This window comes from Colletotrichum fioriniae (genome assembly GCF_027942845.1).
Source record: "Colletotrichum fioriniae strain IMI 355084 chromosome Unknown scaffold_9, whole genome shotgun sequence".
Classification (NCBI taxonomy): domain Eukaryota; kingdom Fungi; phylum Ascomycota; class Sordariomycetes; order Glomerellales; family Glomerellaceae; genus Colletotrichum; species Colletotrichum fioriniae.
The window spans coordinates 797,449-815,031 of NW_027076845.1; the positions used below are offsets into that span (position 1 = coordinate 797,449).

General features: G+C 51.3%; 4 protein-coding genes across 4 annotated transcripts; 1 reads left to right on the forward strand and 3 right to left on the reverse strand.

Moving 5' to 3' along the window:
- Positions 1 to 291: 291 nt before the first annotated feature.
- N0V96_007684 (uncharacterized protein) lies at positions 292 to 1,724 on the reverse strand (the record flags this gene model as incomplete). Its single annotated transcript, XM_065758101.1, has 3 exons — positions 292 to 1,248; positions 1,304 to 1,630; positions 1,701 to 1,724. 3 exons carry the CDS (start codon positions 1,722 to 1,724, stop codon positions 292 to 294), a joined length of 1,308 nt encoding a protein of 435 aa, XP_065613243.1.
- A 6,514-nt stretch (positions 1,725 to 8,238) lies between these two features.
- N0V96_007685 (uncharacterized protein) lies at positions 8,239 to 9,330 on the forward strand (the record flags this gene model as incomplete). The annotated part of the gene is made up of 5 exons (XM_053194571.2): positions 8,239 to 8,411; positions 8,739 to 8,754; positions 8,808 to 8,849; positions 8,900 to 8,997; positions 9,051 to 9,330. 5 exons carry the CDS (start codon positions 8,239 to 8,241, stop codon positions 9,328 to 9,330), a joined length of 609 nt encoding a protein of 202 aa, XP_053048067.2.
- A 477-nt stretch (positions 9,331 to 9,807) lies between these two features.
- N0V96_007686 (uncharacterized protein) lies at positions 9,808 to 11,113 on the reverse strand (the record flags this gene model as incomplete). The annotated part of the gene is made up of 2 exons (XM_053194572.2): positions 9,808 to 10,998; positions 11,060 to 11,113. 2 exons carry the CDS (start codon positions 11,111 to 11,113, stop codon positions 9,808 to 9,810), a joined length of 1,245 nt encoding a protein of 414 aa, XP_053048068.2.
- Positions 11,114 to 14,924: 3,811 nt separating this feature from the next.
- Positions 14,925 to 16,636, reverse strand: FAA2_2 (medium-chain fatty acid-CoA ligase faa2; the record flags this gene model as incomplete). The annotated part of the gene is made up of 2 exons (XM_065758102.1): positions 14,925 to 16,145; positions 16,631 to 16,636. The coding sequence occupies 2 exons, from the start codon at positions 16,634 to 16,636 to the stop codon at positions 14,925 to 14,927; spliced, it is 1,227 nt and encodes a 408-aa protein (XP_065613244.1).
- Between the last annotated feature and the right edge of the window lie 947 nt (positions 16,637 to 17,583).

The following is a 17,583-nucleotide window of genomic DNA, read 5'->3' on the forward strand; positions in this document are numbered from 1 at the left end:
TTGGGATATCGCCAGACCGGTTTTGTTATTACTTTAGGAGATCAATGGCTAGGAAAGTGTTCAGACTAATGAGCTCTTATGCAGCCCCTGACTCACCTCGCCCAAAGGGGGAGATGGGATCGCCAACCAAGCTTACATCGGCGCCATGGAGCATCTTGCATGGTAGATAAGATTATGGATGATGCAATAACGGTTTGGCCCAGTCGCAGATTCTAACCGACGTGTCCTGTTCTGAGGCTGTTCATCAGAGCCAAACGCGCTAGTTCTACTTTCGCATGTGCCAGCCACCCCTCAAGCGTCGGCAACCTTGAAACCTCCCGGCATCAGATCCGTAAATACCCTAGCAGGATCATACTTGTCGCGAATCTCCTTTAGGCGGGCCAGGTTCCCCGCGGGATAGCTCTCAAAGACAGGCTGGCCGACGTCTGCCTCGTTCAGATAGTAGAACGGATACAGCGCGCCCATGGGTTCCAATCTCTCCCTGACTCTGGCGTTGAACTCGCTGATAAAGGTATTAAAGACTTGGTCGTCCGCCTCGTCCGTCCAGCTGTACGTCTGCTCGATCCAGCACGCAGGTGACTCGTCGATGCCCTGCAAGGCACCCGGCCGGGCGTTTGTGGCTGCGAGAAAGGCCGACGTGATGGGGTTGAAGGCGAAGCCGATGATGCCGCCACGCGTATCCTTAAAGGTGGCGTTCGCGAGCTCGAAGTACATGTCGTGGGCGATGAGCATGGCCTCCTTGTTGGCGTAGATGGGGAGCATGTGGAACCGCTGTCTGGAACCGTAGGAGCGGCCGCCCTCTTGGAAGGATGGTTTGATGGCCTGGTGGTAACGGCCCATGGGAAACGGTACGAGGGACCTTGAGCTGTTGTCTGGGGTGAGTATGTCACCGAGGAAGTCTCCCAAGACGGCCGGATGAGTGGCGTTTCCGTTGTAGAAGAGCGTCGAGGAGTACGTCGGCCCAGCCGTTCCGCTGACGTAGGTAATGACGGGCAGAACAGCAGCCTTGGGATCATTGTGCCCGTTGACGGCGAAATTATATACACTGTCGATGAATTGTTGCTTGGCCTCTTCGCCGCCGTACGAAGGCGACGCGATCATCACGGACGGGGAGTGGTGTGTCTGAAGATCGAAGCTGGTGACCAGACAGAACGAGTTCCCGCCTCCCTGGAGCGCCCAGAAGAGATCCGCGTGGTCGTTGGATGGGGTAGCTTGCACGATGCTGCCATCAGCCAAGACGCACTTGCCCTATTGTGTCAGTAATCTCAAAACTCGGAGTGCTCGCGCGGTGTGTTTCACACACCTCATATGCCTTGATGTTGCCGTTGGTCGACGCCAGTCCATACTCGTAGCTGAAGAAGGAAATGCCGCCTCCCAGCAAGAGACCGGACACGCCGATCGGGCTGCCGCGACCGCCGAGGACAGTGACTTCCGTACCGTCGAGCGCCGTGTATACGTCGGACCACCGGAGACCAGGGCCGATGGTCAACGTGTCGCGGTCGTCGGAGAGTTGGAGGGTCCTCATATTCCTGCTCGATATCAGGATACCGGTGGCGTCGATGCTGCTTGCGTTGGATATGGGCATGTGCCCGCCTCCACGCATGGCGAATTCGACTTGCTGATCCACGATCTGTTTGAGCCCAGATGATAGTTGCTGAGCGTCGAGCGGTGCAAATATGCAGGCCGGTCGGAGCCAAGACCTCGCGGACCACGGTACTGGACATTGGGTGCCATGTTAGAGTGGAACTACTGGGCTTCAAAGATTTCACAGGACGTTCAACTCACCTTGGACTTCCTGGGTGTAAGCTCCGTCGTCAGAGAGAAGAGTTGAGTTACCAAAATCACCCCTGAGGCCCTGGCAGATCTTGGTCGCCTTCTCTGCGCATGGTGTCTCTGTGGCAGCAGCCGCCGTGGCCAAGCCCGTCAGTAAGAAGTAAAGAGCATGCATCGTGTAAGATAGAGACGCCGCCGTAGTAGGTCAGAATAGAATAACCGGACAATGGTGTCAAGCTATGGACAGCCATGACGTCTAACGACAACTCTGGAGATTTTATTTCTTTTCGGCAGCGCGTTGATCTCGTCAACTGTCCGATCATACCGCCGGTAGGCAGTTGCTCCGGCGGGATATCATCGCTCCATGTAGTAGCTCAAGTGGCGAAGGGGAAAGAAGCAATTTCAATGGCCCAATTTAATCATCTTACTAGTAAACTAAGCATATCATGTCGGATACTTGACTAGCTGTCAGCTACAGACTACAGTGAAGCCGAGATCCACAGGGCGGTAGTCGTCGGCCAAGCAATCTCTAACTAGAAAAGTCGATATCAATACTGCTCTGGCCCGCACATATCTTCAATTCCGACAAAAGAGTTGGGCATGTGCCAGTGAGCACAAGGGGCACTTGAAGTTTGTAGCAGCTTCATGTACATCTCTGGAAGACAGTTAATACATACTTTACTCTTTGCCATGGACGATAGTTAGCTAGAAGCTTGCGAAGAACCATATGCATCAAACGAGAAAACCCGAGAGACTCTTGGGTGCCAGAAACATCATCTCTGCTACCAGGAACAATCCCCATAGAGTTAAATTGGCCAATTATCGGACTAGAAGTTTCAGCGTAGCGCCCACCGGGCTGCACTGCCCTTCAAATGCCTACCTGTAAATGTAGATCCATGCATTATCTCGTCTGCTCATTTAATACAACACTTCAGGGCGCTCGGTTGTATTTTGAAGAGCTGGCTATGGGACCCGAGTCGAGTGAAGTCCGTATACGATGACGAAGAACGAACGCGAACCCGAAAGGCTCGTCGAAAAAAAGTAGTACGACCTTGGTCGGGCAGGGTTGTCTTGGCATTTCATATATGTCCCGTATCGGGCTAGCAATTGGGCCGATGCCGCGTCTTTGCACTTGATTCAACTCACAATTATTGTGGACAACTCTTTCGAGTTCATCCGATACTTTGCAAAATAAAGTTACTTGATATTGGCGACTTTACTTCTCGTTAGTATTAATATATCTCTAGCTCTTTTGCATGTATCACAGAATCCAATTGCCCCGGCCCAGTCGCAGCCTACAGACGCCTTTCTTAGATACCGCATTGATTAGGAAATTTCTGAGACCACCACGCCACTGTATGATGGGGTTACCTCGGTGCCCGAGGGTCTTCCGCAGCGGGAGTGCCATGTCTAGTTCAACTTTGATGAGGTCGCTCTAATGGTAACATCAAAGAATTACCGAAAGAGATTGTTAGGTTCGTAGAGTCGTGTCAAGCGATGGGGTTGCAAATGGCTATTCAGGTTGATTCTATGCAAGCGACCAGCAGATGAGGGAGGAACTATGCCCAGAGACGTAATGTGATTGACATGGAAGTGTTGGAATTTTCTGAGGCTGTGGGTGTGGTGTTTGAGGAGCCTCTAGAAATAAAGTGAAGAGATAGGTTTCTCGTCGACAAAGCAATTGCCACACGATTGTCAGCCAAAAGCTGCGGGCCACGAACGTAACAAATGAGAGCCGCATGGTTTGCAGATAACTGCCGTAAGTTTGAAGAGGGTCACCGTTCAAAAAGCGGACCCGTGCTTCTGCAACTAGCTGGACGGCGCAAGTTCACCGTGCTTTTCTGCGATATTAATCGAGCCTTACGACATGACACCTCATGATGTATTACCTAACTGACGATTCTCCGCCGCTATGCATGACGCTGCCGGGTTCGTTCGGGTGAGCTATGCAGCGATAAGTGAATATCAGTCTTGGTTCACCTCTGCTCCGAAATATCTGAGTAGGTTGAGATGCAAAGTTTTCCAAAGACCACTGGGACAACAGCATGTAGTTGCTGTCGAGTCCGAAGCTTCAGTTTATAAGGATGACATCTAGAAGACAGGCATGGCTCGCGTAGCGTGCAAAGTAATAGATACACATACCTCTCGAATCTTGACCCTTGGCCGTTTTCTTCACTTTGGCGTGACTCGGGGATGAGAGCTTGCGGTCGATATCATAGTCTTTGCTACCTACTTAATTGTCACCTGCACTCCTCTCTATCTCTCCCCTCGTTTCCCAACGGGGATACATCAACGCCAGCCTTAACCATTCATAGGAAAGACAATGAGACGAATTCAGGGTCAAAACGCGGGGAAGGGATGGGCCGATGAGGTGCAGTAAGGAATTTGGCTAACGCCACAACAGTTCTAGCACCGTGGCACAGCCATTAATAGAATGGTTTAGAGACTCCCCTCAAACCTTATGTACATCCTGTTCTGTTACTCTTTGTAGCGAGTGAATTCTCTCACTTCCAGCTTTCTCGCTTGTGGTAAAAGGGTTTGGTAGATACTTGAACAGGACCCGCAACGCTGGCAAGCTACCGCAAATGATAGCAATGTTGACCTCGATGCCACTCCAGCTGATGATGTCTGAGTTGTCCCCTGTCGGATGAAAATGGTCAGCATCCACTGCCGCTCAAAGGTAGTTGTACTTCCTTAGGGTAGTGACTGACATGTTGGGTCGAAGCTATTCGCAAAAGAGACCAGGTATTTTAGTCGAATGATGCTTGCAATACACCCACTAAGCGCCTCGTTAGTATCTCAATCGAACCAGCAGCGGTTTCCTTACAATGAGCCGAGGGAGAACATAAAGACTAGTCCCAGCTTCTTCTTAAGTCCAAGCTGCAATGGTAGAAGCTCTGGGATTGGCATAATAAGCAATACCACATCCTCAGTAATACTAGCAATAGCACCCGCATACCCGATAGCCGTCAGGTTAAGACACTTTCCTTGAGCCGATTTATCCCAGATCGCAGTAATCGGGACGCATTGAAACGTAATTAGGAAGACGATGATAAGACTGCGGACGATAAGTAGGCCGATAACGGCCTTCGTAACCAGCTGGAATCGTTGTTTAGGGAAAATTCGGATATAAAAACAGCAAATTGCGATTTTTGCGACAACGCTGGTGAGGTTTAGCTTAGAAATTCCCCCGACTAGGCTTCAAGAACTGACTTCACAAGACTGTAAAGAATCTGCATAGCGTAAAACGACTTGTGATGCTGGTCGGCTACTCAATCGTCAAAGTACACTATGCAAAGGCTTATTTACCTGTAGAAGCGTCTTTGCCGAACCGGGGTCAATGGCCCAGTAATGCTTCCCAAACCCCAGAGCACAGACTGCAGAGTAAAGTCAGCAAACATCGCCCCCTACTGCCTGAAGGCGGGATCGTAATTGTCTTACTGGCCACACCACATGCCGAAAGAACACCAAGTAAGACCTGAGATTGTTAGCCCTTAGGAAAGAGTCACGGGATAAGAGTACCGACGAACATACCAAGGCCAGTAATGTGACATAGTCGTCCCACCATAACTTATGGGCAACGGTCCAGCGAGCAAAACATCTTAATAGTACAATTACCGATGTGATAGAAGGCAGCGCGATAGCATAGAGAGGAGCATTTCCCTTTTGATTATTATTTGGGTATTTATAACACAGACTTTGGGATTTCCGTGAAGCGTCTGGATAAGCTGAATGTTAGTATAGAGCTCGAAAGTGTCGGGTAGCGGTATTACTCACCAACTTGATCTGGAAAGTCGCAGGATAGTTGTACGCACGTAGAGACTCGAAGTTGGAGTTCGTCGTTTGTACAGGCGCATTTCGCAAGTCCGTTAAGGTGGCATCTTCCGAATGAGAGGACCTCGGAGAAGCATGACATCTGAGGCGATTTGTGTAAGGATTTGTTCATGTGGGACGTTGAACCCGTGTTGAAAAGTCCACGACAAAGGAACCATGTACCGAGTTAAGGGGATCATCACGTACCGAGCATTTCGGCGTTGTAGCGAGCCACTGGGTGAGTGCCGTTGAATTTGTATCGAAGATCGACTCTGCCCCTGCCACTATCGCAAAGGCCGCCAAGATGCCTATCCTCAACAGCATAGATTTCATCGCCGCGATCAAGCTGTCCTAGTCGACTCTTTTGGTGATTGTGAACTCGAAAATCGGCAGCCAAGGCAAAGTCTTTCATCAGGGGAAAGAAACTTTGGGGAGTAGGGGATACAGAATGAGACCTGTGTGCTTTTGTGGAAAGGTCCTGGCAAGCTTGATATGGACTTCGTTCTACCTCGGGAGTCGTTCTGCGGTGCGGCCCCCAAGGTCTGCAGTATCGCTCTCTTCAAGAGGTTCACACGACCGGTCGCCTCGCCGAAGCAGGTTAGAGCGGCATTAGACGTTGCTTCGAGTAGTGTATCTGCATCCAAGAGCCATGGCGCTAGTCGCGAAACACTCACCGTCGCCTGTCGACACCACGTTCGTCTGTTGCCCTAGTCTGATAGCGACAGCTGCCTCGCGAGGCTAGACGTGGTAGACAAAGGCAGGCACGCAGGGTCGAGCAGAAATTCATTCCTGAGAATCCATCTTGTCTAATGCGGTAGGGCTGAGGTGCGGACGAACTGGCAGGGATGCCGCGCTTTTGTCATCTTTACGGAAAGTTTCGCAGGCGGAACACGACGCTAGTAGCATTCGGTATCCCCTTCGCTAGGGTGGAATTGGCAGAGAGCGAAATGGGCCACAGTATTTCAATCTTTGAATCGAGATGTCCAATTAAGCAAGTCGTCTCGTGTTCAGTCACGCCATCATCCGCGCGAAGCCTTGGCTATCGGGCGAAGAGGGTGGCAAAAGGTGAAACACGACATCCACAGGGCATTGAGAAGATAAAGCAAGCCACACATGCGTGGCTACCGTTGGTGGTCGCAGCACTCGAGGCACAATCATGGTAATCGTCTTGGCCGAGGAGACTCCGTAGTGCACCCTACCAGAACCTTATATGGGTTGGCACTGCTATACCAGGTTAGCCTAAGGAATGAAGCCCGCAGAGGAGTGTGAACAAACTGGCAATGGTGCATAACATCTACGCCAGTGAGCTACTTTTTAGGGGCCGCCATAAGCCCAGCGTTCCTGAATTGGCCCGAGCCATCTCTTCTAAAGGGGGGGGTTCCAGAATCGGTTTGGGCGGTCCCCATTCGTTGAAGTCTATTACAAGCCAGCGAGGAAAAGATATGGCTGATACTATACGAAGTATAAACTCTCCATACTCGAATTTACACCAGCCCGTGCACTCGACGCTTTGAGCTGTTCTTGGTACGCCCGATTCGCTGATCTTCGCTATAAATCGAAGTCTATATCATGAAAAGAACCATTCATTGGTTCGAAACACTTGACGATAACGAAAGTGCATCCGAGCGCAAATATGAGTCCTGCAAGTTCCGACACGGTGTATCTTCGGGAGGTGGCTCTCTGGCTGAGGCACGAGCTGGCTTAACCAAGAGGGCCCGAATGCGCCTGGTCGAACTGCGACCTCAGCCCCCGCCGAGCTCCCGCCACACCTGAGGGCTGGCTCCCGCGCTTCCCCTTCACTCATGGCCTTGGTCTGCCCTGTCACATTAGCTTTACTATCTAGAATATTTATGTTGAGAGCTTCCGAGCGACTTTTATCCTACTCCTTTGGTTAGTAGTTCGAGCTCGAAGTATTAGGCTTTGAGGTGTATTAGAAAGATCGAAAGAAAAATGCGAGAGACTAAACCGAGGATAAGATCCGGTTACGATCACGAATAGATGATTGCATTGCCTATGTAATGCAGAAAGCCCGATCGAGACCTTGGAGGTCCTTGTTTTCTCCACATCTGACAAGCTATCAACAATATGTTTGGAGGGAAAACCACCGGCCCTCCCAGCCATCAGTACCAAGTCCAAGATCATCACAAGATGCATGTCAGCAGCCGATGGGATAACACCAATCGCCGTAAAGGTCATGTCATAGCGAAAGACGCTGCGGTAATCTCATCTGACCGAGGGGCAAACAGCCTCGATTCGTCTGTGATCTCCATGGAAAAAGCAATTTGGCAACTCGGCAACCCACTCTGCCTCCAGAAGGTTGCGGCCCTTTTCCCACTTAAGGACCATTACGCGTCCATGAAAGTAGGAGTTGTGATCAATGAGGCTGGGAACAACAAAGCTGTCCTTGAGAGAGCCTAGAAAACACCTCAAAATCGGCTTCTTAGACGATTTTCCTTCTACAACCCTTGATACTTATCTATTTCAGACATAAATCACATAATGACATCAGGACCCGTCGCAATCATCACTGGGGCATGTGTACGTCGCTTTCTGGCCTTCTTTGCCTTCTTTGCTGTGGCTGCTAACTTCTCATAGTCAGGCATAGGCGAAGCCTTTACCCTGGATCTCGTCAGCAAAGGCTGGCGAGTTGCCATGTTCGATATCAAGCCCAATCCGGATCTAATTGAAAAGCTTGGAGGCCCCGTAATCTTCCATCAGGTTGACGTTGCGGAGTACGAGAGCCAGGCGAGGTGCTTCCAAGAAACTTGGAACAAGTATGGCCGCCTTGACCTGGTGTGCACCAATGCTGGTATCTTTGACCAAAGGTAAATTGGCTTGAGCGAACCATATTTCTCAGGTGCCTAGACGTTGCGAGCTAATGCCCCTTCCGCCAGTTCACTGTATATCTTAGATCATCGACATTCTGATATGTAAGCTTCTCAGATTCTCTCTGATTACATCTCGTCTCACAAGTCATTCAGCATCCCTCCGAAGCCGAATCTAAAGTGCACGGACATCAACGTGAAGGGGGTTTACTACGGAACTCAGCTGGCGATTCATTTCATGAGAAAGAACAAGGTGCCAGGCGGGACGATTGTCGCCACTGCGAGCGCCGCTAGTCTTTATCCCCATCGAGGGTTTCCTGAATACAGTGGCAGCAAGGCAGCGGTAAGTGCGCTCCAGACCTTGGTTTCTTGACGGCACACTTACGCGGCCGTTAGGTCTGGCAATTTGTCCGCGCCAGCGCTCAAATTCTACAGATGGTATGTGAAGTGGGCTCTTTTGCAATTTCACGTAAATCATCTGCTTAAAGTCCTACCAGAAAGAAAACATCCGCATCAACTGCATTCGTCCAGGGTCAATCGCAACCCCGCTGATGCCCGCGGCTATGGCGGCGGCCGCAGGATCAGGGTGAGTGCCAACGCTGTAGATTAGGGCTGCAGTTTTGATACTAACAGTAGCAGCATTACCCCAATGTCCACCGTCGTCAATGCCCTGGACAGAATTATCACAGATGAGTCGCTATCAGGTGCAGCTCTCGAGTGCTCAGTTGACAAGGTTCTTCTGACCCCTGACCCTAAACCTTTGAACGGCGAGACATCTACGGGCGCTTGTTTCGTCTGGGATCCAATATTCCATCAGATTCATCATGAGCCGTCGGGACTACCTGACGCTGCCGATCCTGTGCAGACAAAAGGATCTTCAACTGCTGAGAAGGGTCCCGGCATGTTTGCGAAGCTTTGAACGGCATGATGTATGGACGTAACACTATGTGATGGTTTGCTCGCTGTGTGACTCTTCAGCGCAGCAAAGGGTGCTTTCTTGGTTTCCTTCTAAACATGTATGTAGGTAAATTATTTTATGTGATCCCAATCGTGGTTAACAATTTGTTGTAGGTGTGAGACCTTCTTCACACCCGCAAATATTGTCTACTTCTAGTTTACATTTGATTTCACAATGGCTGTCACATCAAGTGCTGTCTGGCGACTGTACGTCGATCTCCGCTTTTCTTCAACGCTGATCCTTTTTCAAATTCTTTAATCAACCGTATTAGAAGGTAGTTGAAACAGTAGAAGTACATTTCCCGAACCTTCTAGTCCAAAATAGTGTCAACGAAACCATACGACCATATCAACAAGTCTTCAACTATGTTCAAACCTTTACTCTTCCAAACATCAAGCGTGGAAAGTCATTCCATCTCAGTCCTTCAACCTTGGGCCATTAAATATAGCCTGAAGACTTTTCTATATGCTGTACGACGCCATTATCTTTTGGCGCAATCTTGAGGTTAGAATCCATCTCGTGGTCTGCCGCCTTTCTGTACTCCTCTTCCTCAGCCTGGGTAGCATGGCTGTAGTGCACAGCCACTTTCTCGCCAAAGGCCTCGTTGATATCCTCGAGAGACTTTTTGGAAGTCTCGGGGAAGAAGAAATAAATAACCAACAAGTAGCATGCCGTGGGTACGATGAGCACGAGGAAGAACCTCCAAGTGATTTTCTCGAGAGCAGTCGGTGCGGACATGAGCATGACGAATGATGCCAGAGCGCTGTTAACGATTCCAAAGGCGCTTCCCTGACTGCGAATGTGGTTCGGGAAGATATCTGTCAGATACACGAACTGCGTCGCATCTATGCAGCAGCCAAAGAACGCGATGAAGAGGTAGATGAAGAATACGGCAGCATTCAGACCTGCAATGTTGTTTGTACCGAGATATTTGGCCTGCAAGGCGCACTCGCAGATGAGCGAGACCAAGATGCCAGAGATTCCTACGAGAAGAAACTTGCGGCGGCCGAAGCGGTCGAGGAAAAGCGCCGTAATAATATTACCGAGAAAGCCGACTGTGACCCAGATTCCGAGAAGGAGCAATGGCATATAACCCTCAAGGCCAAGACTGATGAACAGGAGAACGCCATAATTAGCCAGAACAAGGGTTCCGGTGAGCTGAGCCCCCCACATGAGAACCATGGCGATGGTGGTCCTCTTGCGATTTGGTGCGGTCCGCAAAAGCTCGTACCAGACGATGCCATCCTGGCTCTTCTGATCTTCTTCGACTTGCCGTCGAATTTGGTGAAATTCCTTGGCAACGCGCTCGATGGAGGCTTCGTCGTTGGATGCATGCAAGCGTTTCAACACGGTCTGGGCTTCTTCGAATCGCCCCTTTCGCATGAGCCATCTTGGAGAGTAGGGTAGCATAAATGACCCAGCAAGAAGGACTATAACGGGCGCTGCCTGGAAAGCCATGGGAAAGCGCCAAGGAAAGCTCGATGTAGAGCCGGATGCCGTGGTGAAGTACACGCCGAAATTGATCCAAGAGCTCAGAGAATAGCCCACGCCAATCATTATACCGTGTATCGACACCATGAACCCGCGGGTCTCTGGCGTGCTGATCTCGCTCTGGTACATGGGGATGATCTGTTGATGACTGTTGCTTAGCAAAGTTCGGACCTGTAGTTGTGCTTGAGTGGAAACGAACGCTGAACAACATGCCGAGGCCGAATCCTGCAATGAAACGTGCGATCAAGAACATTGTGGTATTGATTGATCCAGCACAGAGACCAGATCCAACGCTCATGATCGCGGATCCGAGCTGCATGCTGTGTTTGCGAGAGAAGCGATCTGCAGACCAGGCACTAAAAATTGCCCCAAGAACGGCGCCTGCAGAACCTAGGCCTTTGACAGCGAATAATAATTAGTCATTTTGGGTTGAAAGCCTTGCGCGACGTTCTTGGAGAGAGCCATAGGTCGTACCGTTAAAGGCTCCGATCAAGGCGCTTGTGGTTTCATAGCCGGGGGTGCCTGGTGGTGCCAGGTTTAGTGATATATAGAAAGATGGCTGCCCTATGATGGCTCTATGATTCCACCTCGTCAGCGACTTGGTATTCTCAGAGATAAGACCGAAAACCATGTAGGGAATGAAGAGGACCGAAGCTCACCCCATAATTGCGAGGCCGTAGGAGCAGGCAATGGAGCCGATTGCAACAAACACTACAACCCAGAAGTTGAAGACGTTTGGAATGAATTGAGCCATGGCAGCTACAAGAGCAGGGTAAAGGATTAGGCACGGACAAGATAGAAGGTAATTGATTGAGTGGTTGTCAAAAGCAATGAGGAGTTGACAAGTGTGACCCATTCACTTCATTCATGGCTGGAGAACGCTTCTTATCAATGAACCCAGCCCAGCTCTCTTCAGTATTAAGGCAAGGTAGCAGCGATGAGGGGAATGGTGAAAGGCATTTCTGGCATGGGCCAACCCCTCAAAGGCAGTTCAGCTCGGGTCGAGACCGAGGTGACTACGTTAGTGAAGACGGCAAAGTTGATCGATTTTCAAAGGTAACATCTACTCGATGTCTCCCACCGGCTCCTGGACCTGATCATACTGTGGATAGTATGTGTACAATTACACCGAACCGCTAGACATCGAACCAATTTCTACCTTTGGCTTAGCGTGGGGCCGCGCCGGTTCCATAGTTGCGGAGACGGAAAATTGCGGGGACGAGTGCGGGGAAGGAATCTGGGGTAAAGCGGCAAGCTTAGATGGCAAATGCTTGCATAAGGCCAGATCCGCGGCACCTACCTACTACATATGTGCCTCGGCCTGCTGCCGCTTGCCGAACACACTGCACTCCCCCCTTGCCTGTCTCTTCCCAACCCCATGATTGACGACAAGACGATGAGATGAGTTCGGCTCCGAAGACGTCCACCGCCGCCAGGTCTACACTGGCTGCAGCAGCAATGGCCGGCAGCACCAAGAGGAAGCGCTCTGCTATCGCATGCATCGCCTGCCATCAGCGCAAGGTCCGTTGCAATCTCGCCGCTCAGGGCCCGCCCTGCACAAACTGCTCGGAGGATGGCAATGTAACCTGCCACGTATACGGTAGCCGGGCCCCGCCTGATGCCCCACCTGATGTCCCGCCGCCGCCGCCGCCGCCTCCGATATCTCCGGCCATGCCGTCGCCCTCCAGCTCTTCACAGCGTCTGCCTGGCCGAGGAGACGAGCACTCCAGCCTCGATCTGGAACCGGACCCGGGCCCATCTTCGAAGCGGCAGTATCGCCCGACCAGCATTGAAAACTTGCTGTGTACCGCACATGACCCAAGTTATGCACATGGCACCCCGAATGCTCCTGTTCACTATTATATTGGTTTGTTGTCTATCTCTCCTGGCTTGCAGGCAAGCACTCTCAAGACTGACGCACTTGAGGTTACAGGCGAGTCTGCTGGCATGGCTTTGCTCTTCGACATTTGCTATCCTTCTCGTCCTTTGCCAGGCAACTTTTACATCATTCAGCGACAGCGTCGTTACTTTCCCCCGGCACATATTACCTCTCCCCTGATGGCGCGCCCGCTGCCTGCGCCGGCGGCCCTTCATGACATGATTTGCTGCTACTTCCGTTACCTTCATCCGTATTTGCCTGTCATCGATGCGGGCCGTTTTATTTCAGCATTCGCCAACCAGCCAAGCAGCATCAGCCCCCTCCTGCTGTGGAGCGTCTTATTTGCTGCCGCTACAGTATGAACCTGCACCTCTCTCTTACCCTGTTCCTATTCGTGACCAGAATGGCAATATTCTAACGTGACACTTATGAAGTTCGTCAAGCCAGAGCATTGGCAAGCTGCCGAGTTCAGGACCAGGAAGGAATACCAAGAGGATATCTACCGACATGCCAAGGTAAGCCTTTTTCTTCGGATGGGCAACGTCCATCCTATAGCATGCCGCCAGACAAAAATCAATGTTATAAGGCATGCGACAACACAATTGCTGACAAACTTGCGAAAAGGCGCTCTACGACAGCCAAATCGAGGTAGACAAGCCGACCATAATACAGGCTTGCATACTCCTCTCCTATCACCTTGTTGACCGAGAAGATTTGGACGGGCCATGCTACTGGATCGGAGTGGCAACCGGTCTAGCACATAGCATCGGTTTCCACCGAAAACCAACATGCGAGCGCGTCCAATCCTCTCCATTTTCCCAATCACAGTGTAATATTTGGGCACGTATTTGGTGGAGTCTTTACTCTCGCGAGGTCTGGCTCGGTCTCGGTTTTGGCAGGCCACTCCGAATCAACTCGGAAGATTGCGACTTGCCAATGCCAGAACCCGCCGCAGTACTGAACGATATTGACAGCCTTCCAGCTACACTGCGGGAAACCTTCATTCCCCGCGAGTTTGAAACACTTGTACCTCTATGGATAGAGTTACTGCAACTGTCTGTTGAACTGGAAACAATCTTACGGCTCAATTTTCGGCCTGGTCAACCACCCGCGTCGCTCGCGGCTCTCGAATTACACCACAGTACTCTTCAGGCAATGCAGAGGAAAGTCTGTGTAGAGGTGACGGGAGAAACACCACTCTTGTTATTACATAGCAGTGTTCTCAAGATTTACCACGGGACTGTGCTGATTGCTCTGCACCGGCCGTACCTCATTCCGTCAACGCAAAGCTCAACAACGCCTCTCGGGGAAAGCAACATCCAATCGCTCGCGATGGACAGGTATACCACAGCCGCTTCGGCCATCACAAAGTCCGTCAACGACCTTGTATGCGCTGACCTACTTAATGTTTCACCCCCCACGCTCCCAACCTGTATCAACTCCGCCATCGGGGTACACCTCCACGAAGCGTGCCGTTCAGAGGGCATCGGCCGCCAGCTCGCGTTGCATAACGTAAACCTCCACATGCTTGTCCTTTCCCATCTCGGCAAGATTTACTGTTCCGCCGAGATACAGTATCGGTTCTTTCTCCAGATCATGAAGACGGCCGAGCCTCTTCCCTCGGCTCAAAACACAAGGACATCTCGTAGAGGAAGTTGTAGTCGTGCAGGAACTGCAACCGTAGGACCCCTGCAAGCTAGTGAGCCGCAGGATGCTACCCACGAAACAACCGCCTATGACGCGGCCACTCCAGTGTCTGCGCAGCCGGCACCCAGGGAGTGCCAAGACGCTGTTCATCTCCAAACACCCTGTAATAGCGAAGGAGATGCGCTCTTGGAAGACGCAAACATTGATCACGATTTCTTTTTGCCCTCTACTTTATTCAATATTGACTCAACTCCTTTCTCCGAGGAGGAGATGGACTTCTATAAGCAATGGGGTCTGACAAATTTGTAGAAAAAGATCTAAGCACTGTCATTAACATACCTTTCGCCTCGTAACGTGGGCTGAATGATGAGTGACGCTCGTTCTATTGGTAGCTGTATTGTGTGGAGAGACCATGCCCCGACTACGGAAATTTGAGAGCGTTGAAAACCTCTATCTCGTTCCCCCATCATCATTTCAAGTGTCCCGACTCCGCATGTCTCTGGCAAGCGAGGGTGTCCTCAACATGCTTGATTCTACCTCACAGCTTGGGTACAGGTTGAGCCGTCGTGTGATCCTCGCGACCCTCCAAGACTTGAGCATATAATTCCGAGAGCCGGTCTCGATACAAGTCCCCTACTTTCTTCCGCTGAAGTTTGAGAGTCGGTGTGAGGGTTTCGTTGCCTACCGAGAATGGTTCGATGGAGAGGTCAAAATTCTTGACACGCTCGTAGCTCGCAAACTTGTTGGCCTTGCCCACCGCCTCGAGATCCTGGAATACCCGAGCACGCACCGCAGCATCCGCGCACGCCTCTCTGATGGCTGGCAAGTCCGACGATGAAACCACACGGCCGAGGACCTGGGATGCAAAAGGCGCAAAGAGCCCGGGGTCTACACCAAACATGCCGATGGTGAATGCCTGCAGACTGTCACCATGAACAAAGGCCTGTGCGATGTATCTGCAGCCGGACAGATAGATGCCTTCGAGGCGCTCTGGCGATACGTACTCGCCTTGAGCGAGCTTGAGAAGGTTCTTGTGACGGTCGACAATGGTAAAGCGACCCATATCGTCAATTGATGCGATATCGCCCGTGCGGAACCAACCGTCTTCGGTGAAGCTCTCAGCTGTTTGCTCCGGGTTCTTCAGATACTCTTTGAACAAGTTGGGTCCCCTCAGCAGCAGTTCACCACGTGGGCATGGGACATCTTCGATGGTGTAGCCCATCTCAGGCACGGAGAGCAAGCAGGCTTCTGTCGACGGCACGAGACCCCCGCAGTGTCCCGTGCTGGCATCAGCCCGATTTTGTGCCAATGCACAAGCGTACGTCTCGGTCATACCGTAACCCTGAACCACGCTAGATCCACTCACGACACTCAAGAACTTGTGCAATGCTGGATCCAGTGGCGCAGAACCGGTAATCATTGTGTGTGCGCGGTCGAGGCCCAGTGTGGCCATGATCTGCCGGCCCCAGATCCTATCGTGAAGCAGGTGCTTGTTAGTAGGAGCTTCTTTGTCTTCCAGGTTCGCCAATTTGGTTGCCACAATGTACCTGCTCACAGCCCCTTGGATCCCGGAAGCTTCGAGTGTAGCCGACTTGAGGATACCGCCGAATCGGTTGTAAATCCTCGGAACCGATGGGAAGACTGTTGGCCGGAGGGACTGCAGACCGTCCACAAGGTTGGAAATGTCGCCGCTGAAATATCCCATCTTGGTCCCGCTGAAAGCGCCGACATGTTCCCAAAAGTCGGCCATAGACGTGAGCTAGTGGTAAATAGGAGATCATGACATCGTTACCCGGGAGTCCCGCATCAAGGAGAGAGCAAACTGTTGCTGCGACCGAGCCCTTGTGTGTCAAGACTACGCCTTTGGGCGCTCCAGTAGTTCCCGAGGTGTAGTTGATGGTGGCTATATCGTCCGGCTGTGGGGACCGCAACGACCTGGAAGAGGCTGCGCCCAATTGCTCAATTTCTTTTAGCGAGTAGATCTGAAGGTCCAGCTTGAGTGCTTCTGCGATGGGTACTAACAGCCGGTTGCGCGACAAAAAGTCTTGATTGTCTGAGCGGGGCTGAGCATCGTCCAGTATCACCAAACACTTGAGCCCAGGCAAATTCGGCTTGAGAGCGATCAGTGCTGGAACATGACTGACAGAAGTAACAACGCATGTCAACTCGGCGTGACGAATAATGTACTCTGATGCATCGGGGCCCAGTGTATCGTATAACGAGACGCTAAAGAGTGATTGCGACATGCATGCGAGATCGACGATTGACCACTCAGGTCGGTTTTCGCACCACAATCCAATGCCAAATTGTGTCCCGACCTTACCGGCCCGCTCGTGGATTTCTGCAAGGCCCTTTCCGATGTTGTTCCTGCGTTGCTGGACGGTCTTGAAACTCAGCCATTCCCAAGGAAGATGGCATCGCCGAATGGGGTCGTATGGTCGGCGGCCCAGATAGTCTGACTTTGGATTGCTCTTCACAGTGGCCTCGAACATGTCGTGAGCAGTCAATATATCCGGGCCGATGCCTTCCAGCAATCCATCCACAAATTGCCAATGTCTGTACACATTTGAGCGGCCGGGTTGGCTTGTACCAGGAAGTGCGACCGAGTATGGTTGGTGCTTGGGTCGCGTTTCCCGCAGGTCGAGTATTCTTTGGACATGCGACGGGTAAGATGTTGAAAACACCATGCTGGCTTCGAGGCAACGAGTGCACTTCTGAAGGTGGGGAATTGAACGAGATTCAGACAACACCGGGGGATAGAGAGGGTTCGTCGAAGGGGTCATGCGGGTGCGGGAGCGGTGCAGACCGGCGGCATGAATAAATAGTAGGTAGACATGGAAGCACGGATAATGATACCCTTGACGGTTATGCGAGTACTCGGTTAGGTAAGGTGGACAACGGAACCTTTCATCTACCCCATGATGTTGCTAACTAGGAATCGCCTGTGCACGCCAGAAGAGGCAAAAGGACTTTTGTATAAAGCCTCGGCTTGGAGGATCTACCGCTGCAAAATGCTACCAATTGATTACTACCTTAGGTATTCACTGGGATGTGCAACCTTGTTGGACCTAATGATTATGCTATTGCCCAATCTACCAGGCCTCGGGCTTATTTGCTAAGCAAATGTTTCAGGGAACACTTGAAATGCTGTGATGTTTGGTTGTGTTGGTTTAGAATTTCGGATTGGCTAGCTGCTT